Consider the following 13,149-nt stretch of genomic DNA (forward strand, 5'->3'; position numbering starts at 1 on the left):
GTCTAATGAATGATGTTATTATCCTTCTTAGCATGTCTTCATTTATGAATGTGAATGCTATTCTCATATTTGCAAGCAGTGTATACATGTTCCGCACCTTCTCGCTGATGTGGTCAGCCGGAGATAGTCTGTTATTGATAATCACACCTAGGTCTTTCTCTCTTTCTGATGTGTATAGGGTTTTATTTCCTAACTTATAATCCCAATCAGGTCTTTTTCCACTTTTACCAAACTTGATTACATGACACTTGTCCACATTGAATTCCATTTGCCATGTACTGCTCCATTCATGAAGTTTATTTAATTCTTCTTGTAGCTCTTTACAAGAGTCTGTTAGTAATTCTCCTTTGTATTTTTGCATCATCTGCAAACATATTCAGATAGCTCTCATTTCCAGTGTTAATGTTTATATCATTTATATACACTAAAAACATGATTGGTGCCAGCACTGAACCCTGTGGTACTCCACTAGTCACTTCTTTCCATGATGAGTAGTTTCCTCTTAATACTGTCCTCATTTCTCTTTTTATGAGAAAGTCTTGCATCCAACAAAACAGTTTACCTCGAATTCCTCCTTGATGGTACAGTTTCCATAAAAGTCTTTGGTGTGGTACTGTGTGAAAAGCTTTCTTGAAATCTAAATAGATACTGTCCACCCATCCTTCCCTTTCCTGTATTGTGTTTGTTACTCTGTCATAGTAACTCAACAGATTAGTAACACATGTGTGTGTGTGTGTGTGTGTGTGTGTGTGTGTGTGTGTGTGTATTTACCTATTTGTAGTATACAGGAATTGAGCAATGCTCGTGTTGTCCTGTCTCCATATCCACATTTATCAAGTCTACCTTTATACACATGAATGTTTTTCTCATGCACCACCTCTTTGTCTAAGTCGTTTCAAATATTTAAGAATATACCTAATTGTGATATACACGGAATGTACTATGCTCGTGGGTTTCCGTCGCTGTTTCTCAATAAGTCGAATTTAACTTTAAACTCATTTAAGTTTTTAGACTGGACGATCTCTTTGTCCAGGCTATTCCATAAGTCTATACTTCTGTAAGGAAAGCTATATTTCTTGATATCCTTCAAGCAGCTTGACTTTTTCAATTTCATTCCATGTCCTCTTGTTGCTCTCTTATCCCATACAAACAGATCTTCTTTGTCAATTTTATCTACTCCCACCATGGTCCTGAACACCGCAATCATGTCTCCCCTCTTTCTCCTTTCCTCTAACGAAGGCAAATCCAGTTTTTCCAGCCTCTCTCTGTATGACAGGTCTATCAGACTGGGGACCATCTTGGTTGCTGTTCTTTGTATTCTCTCAATCTTGTTTATATCTTTCTTTTTGTGTGGGGACCACACTACCGTTGCATATTCTAACCTGGGGCGGATCATGGCCACTATCAATTTTTTCATCATTTCCTCATCCATATAATGAAATGCTACTCTTATGTTAGTCAAGAGCTTATAAGTCTCTCCAACTATCTTGTTAATGTGCTTTTCTGGTGACAAACTATCTTGGACCAGCACTCCCAAATCTTTCTCTTCTCTCCTTTTTGTGATTAATTCATTACCCAAAAAATAATTCAGTGATGGTCTCCTGGTACTTTTACCCATTTCCAATATTTTACATTTCTTTACATTAAATTTCATTTCCCACGTCCGGCTCCAATTGTGTATCCTATCCAAATCCTCCTGCAGTATTTTACAATCCTCCTCAACCTCTATCTTCCTCAAGATCTTTACATCATCAGCAAACAGACTCGCATAACTGTTCACTCCATCTACCATATCATTTACGTAAATCAGGAACATTACTGGTGCCAACACTGAGCCTTGAGGGACTCCACTTGTTACTTCCCTCCATCCAGACATCTTTTCCTTTATTACTGTCCTTATTTGTCTGTCTCTCAAAAAGTCTCTCATCCATTCCAGAAGTTTCCCCTTTAGTATATATTCTAGTTTCCACATTAGTCTCTTATGAGGTACCTTGTCAAAGGCCTTCTCTAAGTCTAAGTACACACAATCCACCCAACCATCTCTCTCCTGTACCACATCAATCGCTCTTGAGTAAAAGCTCAACAAGTTTGAAACACATGACCTTCCACTTCTGAATCCAAACTGACATTCAGCCAAAATATTCATCTCTTCCAGATATTTTATCCATCTGTCTTTCAGGATTTTCTCACACAATTTTGCGACCATGCTGGTTAGAGACACTGGTCTATATTTCAGGGGTTCTTCCCTGTTTCCTCCCTTGTAAATTGGTACCACATTTGCCCTCTTCCATTCTTTTGGCACTTTCCCCTCTTCCAGTGAGCATACAATTAAGCTGTGAATTTTATCCGCCAGTTGTTCTCTGCATTCCTTCAGTACCCAATTAGAAATTCCATCAGGTCCTGGGGCTTTCCTTACATCTTGAGTTTCCAGTAATTTATACACTTCCTGCACCTCCACTTTTATATCTTTTATCACCGGAACATTTCTAATCACTCCCTCCTCTTCCACAAGCTCCTTTTCTTTAGTGAAAACTGACTGGAAACGTTTGTTCATTATTTCTGCTTGCATTGCCGCATCCTTAAAGACCTCTCCATCTACTTTCAGCTTGGTGATTCCTTCCTTTTGTTTCAGTTTGCCATTAACAAATCTATAAAACAGTTTGGGTTCATCCTTGCATTTGTCAATTATACCTTTTTCAAAATTCCTTTCTTCTTCCCTACGTATTCTTGTGTATTCGTTTCTTGTTCTTTTATATTCTTCCTTTGTTCTGTCGTTACCTCTCTTTCTCCAATTGTTCCACGCCTTATCTCTCTCTTTTTTGGCTATCATACACCTTCTATTAAACCACTCCTTTTTCCTGTTTTCTTTCCCTCTTACTCTTGGTACAAATTTTTCCACTCCCAAATTATAGAGGTCTAGAAAGATATCCCACTTCCTCTGTATCTCTCTTGTTTCTCTGAATTTTCTCCAATCCGCATTTTCAAAAAAGTTTCTCAATCCTGTAAAATTTGCTTTGCCAAAGTTGTATCTTCCCTGTCTATGAAGCTCGTCTCTTGGCTCGGCGTTTCCTATTAACATCTGGAACTCAATGACCATGTGATCACTTTTTCCCAAAGGACAGAGATATTCCAATGATTCTATTACATCGGGTTCTTTGGTGAACAGTAAATCTAACCTTGCTGGTGTGTCCTCACCTCGAAACCGTGTCTCTTCTTTGACTCACTGCGTCATCACATTATTCATTATTATATTTAATAACATAGGACCCCACGAATCCTCGCCGCCTCCCGAGTACCATTCCTCCCAGTTCACCTCTTTACAATTAAAGTCACCCACCAAAATTATATTATTGCTTTTCTCAATTATTTTTTGCAAGTAGCTAGCCATATCTGACAACATCTCATGGTATTCGTCATCCTTCCATGCTCTCGTCTTTGGGGGAACATACACTATCGCCATATCTCTCTTAACATTCTCTCCAGTTTCTAATTTCATATATATCACTTCAGCCCTGCCTTCTCCCATTTCCACAGTATCTACATTTATGTTGTTCTTCACTGCTATCATCACTCCTCCTCCCTTTTTTCTTTTCTGTCTTTTCTCCACAGTTTGTATTTACCATCTCCCAAATGAACATCAATATCTTCTCTTAATTTGGTCTCTACAAAGCACATGACATCAGGTTCATGTTCTCTCAAGAAATCATTAATTTCGATCCTTGTCGATATGAAACCATCAACATTAGTATATATCACCTTCAAATTATTTTTGACATTATTAATACCCTCTTCTCTCCTACTTTCTGTCCGTACCACTTCCTCAACTTCTGATCTTTCACAACCATCCCCCCTAGTTTCCTTCACTTCTATTTCCTTAAATACCATTTCCTTACTTTCATATCCAATACTCTCCAAAAAAAAGTATTACGTTCTTCCTCTGTCCTCTTATCATTTTTTTCCTTTACTTCTTCCTTTAATGATTTTAAAACTTCTCTTTCTTCTTCATTCAGATCTTTTCTTATTATAATATTTTCCATCCCCGCCTCTTTGCTTAATTTCCAGGTCACTTTAAGTATCTCATTTATTACACTTTCTGATGTAAACTTGACTCTCATTGGTCTTGTTTCCCCTTTCTTATAAGGCCCTATCCTCCTTACTTCCTCAATTTCTTTTACCCACTTGTCTCCTTTGGGGTCAATCTTGCCTAATATTCCTCTCAACATGTTTGTGTCTCTCTCGAGTCTTGCGAACCTAACCTTTTCTTCCTCTTCCCTGTTTCCAAATACTACCACACATCTGTTCCTTTCTACAGTTTCTCTCACTATTTTCTCTTTTTTCTTCAGTATTTTCACTACATTTTCTTCCATTTCTTTCTTGTTCATTTCCCTTTCTTCCTGGATGATCTCTCTTAAGCTGACCACTTCTTTCTGTTCTTCTTCTACGTGTGCCCACTTTGCCTTGTGTTCTTCTAATACATTACTCACCTTCTCCGTTTTATTAGTACTCTCTTCAAGTTTCCTCCTCAGTTCAACATTTTCCCTCTTCAAATTTTTAATCTCTTCATTGGCTGTTTCGTTGGACTGGATTAGACTCTGTATGGTGGTTTCCGTATTTCCTGACACATCCTTTATCACTAGATTCTCTACTTTTTTTTCGAGTTCACTATCCTCATAATTAATGTTTTCACCAGGTCCATGACATTAGTATTAGCATCAAATCCTTGAAATTCCATTCCCTCATTGTTTACATTTTCGGCCATCTTTAACGTACCAGTAAAGTACCTAAACAGCTGTTACCGAATAAGCCACAAATATTCATGTATACTATTGCCAACAAATCTTTACATTTTTGGTAGTCTACCAACTTTCATTATTTTAAATTTAAAGAAAGACCCTAGGAGACAGGACAGACAAAATTCCTGAAACTACTCAAGGTTACGAGCGATGCCTGGGATGACCTCTCTCTCCGGCTGCTCGTGTGTGTGTGTGTGTGGAAAGAGAGAGAGAGAGAGAGAGAATTTTCAGTCATACTGGCACTTGGCTAACTACATTTCTGTACAGTACTCAATGTAATCTTTGTGCAAACAGGTGACTATGAGCTCCACTGGTCAGGAGCATATGGTCACCTGGGTCTCACTGTAACACCAAACAAAGCTTCTTCAGGAAACCTGCCCTATGATAATTCCTATCTGAAATTGTCCTTCCTTCAAACCTCCAGGGTAGGGTATGGCCAGTTCAGGAGGTATGCAAGTACTGTATTTTCCCAGTTGGCCAATGAGGCCAATGACATCCTAGCAGTTCAGAAGTCCCAAATTTAGAGTTAGCAGAGCTGAACATCCTCTATCTTGGGAACCTTCCCATGGGTACTGGTGCTGTTGAAGTAAGAGGCAAGAGTTTCTTTTGTCCCGAAAGTTATTTTCCCCCACTAAGAAGGCAATAGGGACACCCAGTGATCCTAGTCACCTGTGGAACTTACAAATTTTTTCTTCCTCTCCACAGCACCTTCTGCCATTCATTACTCACTTTTAAAGAATGAACAGTGCTGTCTTTGATTACTGCCATGGTGCAGTGTAATGCCACAAGAGCCAAAACATGAGAGAGTCATGTAAGTTAAGGCTTTAGTACGTAAGCTATACATTTGTAAATGTTTACCCTAATCCATTCTAGGCTTAAGGTATAGAAATATGCTTGTACCTAGTAGTTAATACATGTTCTTTTTATTATTATTTCTGTAGCTGTAAGATCATAAATCTCATTTATGCTGTGCTAGTCCTTAAGAATATTTGTACATGTTGTAGGGGAAGCTTTGCTGGAGGCATATGTGGGGTATTTGAGTGGCGTATCGTCTGTACTCATTTTCTATTAAATCAGATCTGATGCAATCATAGTAAAGTCATAATGTTGTTGATTAACATGCTTATAGAAGAAATAATATCGTATAGAGGGGGAAAGCCGTTAAAAATTTTAGTTAGCTAGTACCCGAGGACATGACGTAATAGTTGGGTAATGTATTCCTCCGCCGAGAGGATGCTAGCGACCGCTTGTGATTCAACTTACGACTCTTTGTGTGGGATAATTAGAATAACTAAATTTTCCCTGTCAGATTGAGAGTAAAGAAAATTAATATCTGCATCCGTTCAGAATCAGAAGTTTAGAATTGTGACCCTCATATAGGGTAAAGCAAAAGTACCCTACACGTCATCCAAGTCGCTTAGTTTCCCGCATAGAAGAGTAGCAGAGGGAGTGTTAGCCAGCCCCTAGCTCACTCTCAGTTTTGTCTCCGTGCCATGTACAGGTGAGTTTCATTTCTCTGTTTTCTTCCCTTCCCCCTTGTTCATACTGGCGTTGTGAAAGTTCAGTGATATTATGTGTGCCGTTGTGACCTAAGTTGTAGTGAGACTGACTCTCAGTTTTGTCTCCATGCCATGTACAGATGCTGTGAAAACGCCACCTCAAAAACTCCCTCTAACCGCCATATTGTAACTGCCCTAGCAAAGTTCGTTAGGATTTACATTGTGCACTCACCATTTACACAAAACACAGAGATTAGTTCTTTTGATTATGTAATTGTTTAGTGAATTTATCTTGTGAAAGGAGAACAGTCGTGATTTTTCTTTTGATATATAGTGTATCAATGGAGTCGGGTGTAACATTTCTTCTGGGCATGGCCTAGAGCTCTCCCGCGCCAGGTGAGCTTGGAGAGCACCCCAAGTCCCCAAGGCAAACTCCCTCGCCTGATGTGCTCGGAGAAAGCCTTATATGCCAACGAATGTACTGAATGTGGCGAACTGTTTGGTAGGAAGCGTAATCTCACTCAGCACCTGATAATTCATTCAGGAGTGAAGGATTTCATGTGTAATGTAGGTGGTAAAATGTTTGGTCAGAAGTACCGTCTTTCAAAAGGGTTACCAACTCGTCCAGGATGTTAAGTTTCACTGATGTTGGGGAGGAGTGAGATCTAGAGAGTAATAACATTTGTTGGCTAACTGAGGTATATGTGCCTGTATAAAATTTGTTGTGGAGAAAATTCTGTGTATTGTGAATAAATAAAATGTTAAATGATTGAAAAATCTAGAGTTCTATCAAAAAGTAAAGTTTCATTTCTTAGAGAAAAATCAATTTGTCATTTATTAGTAAATTGAACAGTATAACATAATGTGATTTAAAGAAAGGAGAGATATTAGTAAATTCAGCATTTTGAAAAGTTTATTGAGTTTCACTGTCATTCCTCTCTTATATCTCTCAAATCCTGTATAACTTCTTCTCATAACCCTCGTGCCTTGGTGGGAATTGTTTTCGACCCCTGTGCTGAATCGGTTTTGGGAGCATAAAGTTCTGTTATTGCATTGTCACGCTACCCAATGTTGTTACTGTTACGCTACCTAAAAGTTCTCTTATTGTTATGCTACTCATGATCAAGCTACCAAATTTCTTTCCTATTAGTAATTATTCAGAACGGCCAATTTTCCTTGTGTGTGATATTTGATAGAGAGAATTAAATTAATTTTGAATAATCTCGGATCCCAACCGATTCCACAGTTAGTCCAACAATATCAGGATAAGGGTCGAACGAACCCTAGGGATACAATTGTGGTGCTCGTTGTAAGTCAGCCTCAAACAACAACATCCAATAAAAGGGATCGGGCATCACAGCAGTTGCTGATTTCTCAAGAGGGTAGAAGGCATCAAACAAACTACCACTCTCAATGAAACCTTGGAAGTGGCTTCACCTTCTTTGCCAAGTGATGGAGTACTGTACTTGGATACTTCTGCCTCAAATTGTTCCTATCCTCCTATCCAGCAGCGCTTGTTGGTGGTTATAGGTGGCTCATGAAGCCGCTCACTACGAGTGTACAAACTTCTTTTTAAAGTCATTTAACCCTTTGGGATTCCGATGAGGTATTTTAGAGTCATTTCAACCTCAGAGATTCCGATGACTCGTTTATACGTCATTTTAAGATACTTTTGTAAAATATTCACTATAAATTGTGTTTACGCATCATAATGAGACTCGGGCATGATGTTACGGAATGCCTGCTCTGTGTGTGGCGGCAGTAGTTTTGTAGTTTTCAAGGTTTAAACCAGAATTATTAATTTTTCTTCTTGCTGAATATTTTCTATGGCAAGGTATAACATTTTCAGTTTTTGCCTAACTTCAACTCGTCATTTTGACTTTTTACTTTCTTTGTTTTCCTTTCTTGAAAATACCATGATAAAGTACAACAATTCAGCTTCAAAATAACACCACAACCAGCATTCTATCATAAAAAGTGTACTTACTCTGTCCAATAAAAAAAAAAAAAAAAAAAAGATAGCAAAGCGAATATGCTCCTGAGACTCATAAAAAATCATGCATGTTTTTCCTTTCACTTTACCGTGCAATAAAATGCAGAAAAAAACATAATCTATACATCACTGTAAAGGTAATTTATTGTAGTTTTGCATGGTTTAAACCAGATTCATGTATCTTCATTAGGATTTTTTTAGCTGAATATTTTTCTACCACAAGGAATAAAATTTTTGGTTTTCGCCTAACATTTTGACTTTTTATTTTCTTTGTTTTCCTTCCTTAAAGAATACTGCAATAAAGTACAACAATGCAGCTTCAAAATAACACCACAACCAGCATCATATCATGAAAAGTGTATTTAGACTGACCGATCAAAGAAAAAGATTGTGAAGCGAATATGTGGCTTAGACTCATAAAAAATTGTGCATCTTTTTCCTTTCACATTCTATCTATCTATCTATAGCCAGACGCCATAATCCCGTAAGGGGTGGCCACTTGACTCTGAGTTATTTGTTTTACGGGGAGGGGCACTACATTACTGTGCAATAAAATGCTGAAATAGCCATAATCTATGTATCACTGGAAAGGTAATTTACTTAGGTTTTGCATGGTTTAAACCAGATTTATATATCTTTATTAATATTTTTTTGCTGAATATTTTTGTACAGCAAGGTATAAAATTTTTGGTTTTCGCCTAACTTCAACTTGTCATTTTAACTTTTTATTTTTTTCCTTTTTTGAACATACTACGATAAAGTACAACTATTCAGATTTGAAATGACACCAAACACAACATTATATCACGAAAAGTGTATTTACACAGAGTGTCAAAGTATAATATTGAGGCATGAAGATGTACACCAGTGCAAAAGCGGCTGACTCTAGCACAGACAAAATCTGCCCAGCCCAGAAACCTGATAGGGTTAACTTATGTATCATCAGTGGAAGTGGTAAGTAGGAATATAATACAATAAAGATTTTTTAGACAATGACATGTAGTACAATACCTTAGTGTTGATACATCCATCATGGCATTACTGGTGGGTAGTTCACGGTCTGGTGTGTCATCAACACTAACACTACGCATGGACAGTGAATCCTCACTTAGTGTGGTGGACGACACTGCACCTGACCCATACCCACTGCAAAAATATAAAATAATTTTTAGTATGGCTACTTATCTCAATAAACAGCTATACACCTTAGCTGCACTGGCAAAAATATTAACTCAAATAATTAATTGCAGTATGTTAGAGGAAATTATCCTTTTTAGTTGAAGTTCAGTTGACGTGGTTATACTTCCTGAAAAAGTGGGAATTAACTAGGAGGCCAAAATTTTATCTGCAGTCACAAATTATTGGTTAACGTTCAGTCAACTTCCCCAGGGAAACTATAATAAGCAGAATATTTTTCAGTGTTTTACCAGACCCGTATTTCAACATTTCTATATTCAGCAAGTCTCCTCAAGTGATAACATGAATGCAGTACAGGTGTACTGTCAGTGAAAGAAAGCAAAACTGATAAGTGCAAGTTTTTCCTGTCACTTACTACCATTTCCTCACAAAAACCGATTATAATATAGCTACCATAATAAAATAAAATAACCATAAATATGAAGTACAATCAAATTCTTTCTGATTATGAGTGTTTTAGTTTTCAATTCAGAATAAAGTACAACCAATGATGTCCCACAGGGCTAAGTCCTATCACCCACATTATTCAGTCTTTTCCCCCATGACCTGCCAACTTCTCCTTTGGCAACAGTTCTGTCCTAACAGCATTACCAACAGTCTCCTACAGGGCTAAATCCTTTCACCCACATTATTCAATCTTTTCCTCAATGACCTGCCAACTTCTCCTTTGGTAACAGTTCTGTCCTATGTCAATGACATGACAATAGCTTCACCACACTTCATGACTCATCAAATGGTGACCCAATTCCAGCTTTTCAAAAATCAACAAACAGTGGCCCAACTCCAACTTTACCAACAATTAATTGAATATTGGCTTGGCTTGGACAAAACAGAATGACTGCCTCATTAACTATCCCTGCCTAAGCAATCACCCTTTTCGCTCCAGACAGACATGAATCTCATACACAGCCTCAGATCTTCCTCTTTTGCAAATCACTCCAACTGGACAGAAACTCAATAATTATTGGACTTCTTTTCTATGCATACATGTCCTTTTCTCAACATTAAAGTAATATCAATAGAAAGACATAAACCTGATGCACTGAAAACACTCATAGGCACTACCTCCAAACATCAGAAAAAATCTCCAAGATCAGACTATAAACAGTTCATTAGGACAATAATGAAATATGTTGCTGGAGGGGAGCTTTCTTGTGGTGATGCCATCTACCCCAGGTGAGGAAGAGCAACAGCAACATCTGCTTGGGGGACTGAACTCCTCTACCTGCCCAATGTCCCGCACAGAGGACCCTGGTCAGCCTGGCCAAGCGCTGTCTTTGCATGGGAGCAACTGCTACCCTATGCCCATTTTTACCTGTGGCAATAGCCAGCAGGTCAACGAGTGGCCAGTAGTCCACTTCTGCATCTGGCGGATTTGTTAGGAGGAGACACAAAGTGGTATCATATAAGGTAATTTTACATGAAGAATCCATATCTGCCATCAGCTGACGCATGAGGTGGCACCATCTAGCGACAACTTTAGCAAAAGTGCTTAACCCATCGACTGCGAGCCACAGCTCAGGCTGGCTAGTGTCGCATTGCAAGCCACAGCTCAGGCTGGCTAGTGTTACGTTGCAAGCCACAGCTCAGGCTGTGCTGGCCGTGCATCACCGTAAATAACTCGACCCCTACGCAAACTTACATATGATGCTACGCAAAGACGGAGAGAGAGAGAGAGAGATTTTTTTTTTTTCTCACCAGATGCCCTGGATATTTATCTTCAAGTTTATAACAGACAAAAGCAATTTTTTTTTTTTTCATTTTTTCAAAACTCCCGTATGTTAACCTACACATGGCCGTAAGCAAAGACGGGGAGAGAGAGATTTTTTTTTTTGCCAGATGATGCCCTGGATGTTTATCTTCAAGTTTATCATAAACAAAAACAAAAAAAAAGTTTTTTCTTTGTTTTTTGTGCACCACAGGGTGGGATAAAAAGAGGTAATTGCGCAATCCACAGGTTAATTTAAGCCTACTGGGACATAAAAGTGGTCCCATATAATGTTATCTGACATGGAGAATCCAAATTTGCTGTCAGCTGCCACCCCTGGTGGGACCATCTAGCAGCAACTCCATTAAGGTACCTCCAGAATCTGGATAGTGGGACACTCTGTTAAGGCACCTCAAGAATCTGGTAATGGATCTCTGTTATGGCTAGTTACATTTTACAGCAAACTGTTTGAAAAAAGAGTCTTGGTGCAGCTCTCAGAGCAATTTTACTCTTGTTACATAAGGTGAAGCAACTCTCTGGCAGTCACTTCCCTTTGCCTCACACTTGCCACTGATGGCAAGAATAATCCTGGGCCCCATGCATGATATATTTGCCTAGTCTGCTCCCAACACATCACAAGCAAAAGCCAAACAAATGGATCCTTCCACAGTAACTCTTGCAAAGAATGGACTGACACCACATTCACTTCACTTAGAAATACCTGAATACACCATACCACATGGGTATGTGACAGCTGAAACACATCCACAGACACTTCTAACACACCAAACACAATTCCTCCCACCCTCCCAACAAACTCACCTACTCACAAAATAACCGCCACAACTTGACCCTGGCGCACAACACAACTCCTACAACTAAGCCCAGCTAGATGAACTCAATCATATCTCTGATGCATGGATGCCAGGAGGGGGACCTGTAATGTGGTGTTTTGATCAAGATGTATTGCCCTGTGCGTGAAGTGAGATTGTAGGCGTTTCTTCCCTGCTGGTGTTGGACTGTCTGGAGGTGGGATTTTGTTGTAGGAGGTTTGATAATGTTTGTGTGGTGACTCTTTTATATGCCTTACATATGCTGTGTCTTTTGTGAGGTAATGATGGAGGTGTTGTGTGCTGGCACAAGCTGCTGAACAGAATTCTGTGCCTCTCGTATCATGGTAGTCTCTAAAAGAAAGGACTAGTTTCAAAGTGTAAATGAGTTATGGGAGTGGTTTTGGACAGTCAGCGATGACACGAAGAACACTGTTCTGTATGGTCTGCACATTGCTGTAGTGAGTACTAGACAGGATGGGAGCCCTTACTGAGGAAGCATAGGACACCACTGATCTAATATACTATTTGTGGAGTAAGGGACGTGTTTCTTTTCATGGCCCAAAGTCACCCTGTAGTTGCCCTGAGTGCAATGAGCCAGGCTCTTGATATCTTATGCAGGTACATCATCCTTGAAAGTGTGTCCAGTGTCATATGTCACTCCAAAGATCTTAGTAAAGGGAGTGTGAGGCACATGTACAATATCAGGCATGATGTGGGGGGGGGGGGTAATTTGTGTTCATGTTTATTGTTGGTGATGAGTGTGGTGGTGGATATGGCTGGGGCAACTGTCAGCCTGTTGTCCTCGGCCCACGTCTGTAGTGTTGAGGTAGTCCTGTTGCAGTATATATGAAGACTGTGCATGCAATGTGGTGTGTGGTTGTTATGATGATTTCATCTGCATATGAGGCAGTATCTGTGGACAGCTGGAATGTGGCAGTGAAATATCATGTATATACAGGCTGAAGAGTTGGGTGAGAAAAGGGTGCCCTGTGGAACTCAGGGAAATTCTGTGTTCAAGATGACTTGCCCTGGAATGTAACATGTGCTTGGCTACTAGATACAGCAAAATAGTTGGCAAGCCAGCATTTAGTGTTGTTCCCCATATTTGTATTGTAAATCTTAGAGA

The 13,149-nt window shown here is 39.2% G+C and overlaps 1 protein-coding gene across 5 annotated transcripts in view; it reads right to left on the reverse strand.

Annotated features, from left to right (window-relative positions):
* Khc-73 (Kinesin heavy chain 73) overlaps positions 1-13,149 on the reverse strand; it is a 1,251,394-nt gene that overhangs the window by 146,881 nt on the left and 1,091,364 nt on the right. For all 5 annotated transcript variants that reach the window (XM_080267622.1, XM_080267621.1, XM_080267623.1 and 2 more), the window contains one exon: positions 9,297-9,431. In XM_080267622.1, the coding sequence (XP_080123748.1) occupies positions 9,297-9,431 (135 nt within the window). The remainder of the gene's footprint in view (positions 1-9,296; positions 9,432-13,149) is intronic.

Source organism: Coenobita brevimanus, chromosome 24, assembly GCF_032717465.1.
Source record: "Coenobita brevimanus isolate Jiangsu-jjx chromosome 24, ASM3271746v2, whole genome shotgun sequence".
In the NCBI taxonomy this organism is placed as follows: Eukaryota; Metazoa; Arthropoda; class Malacostraca; order Decapoda; family Coenobitidae; genus Coenobita; species Coenobita brevimanus.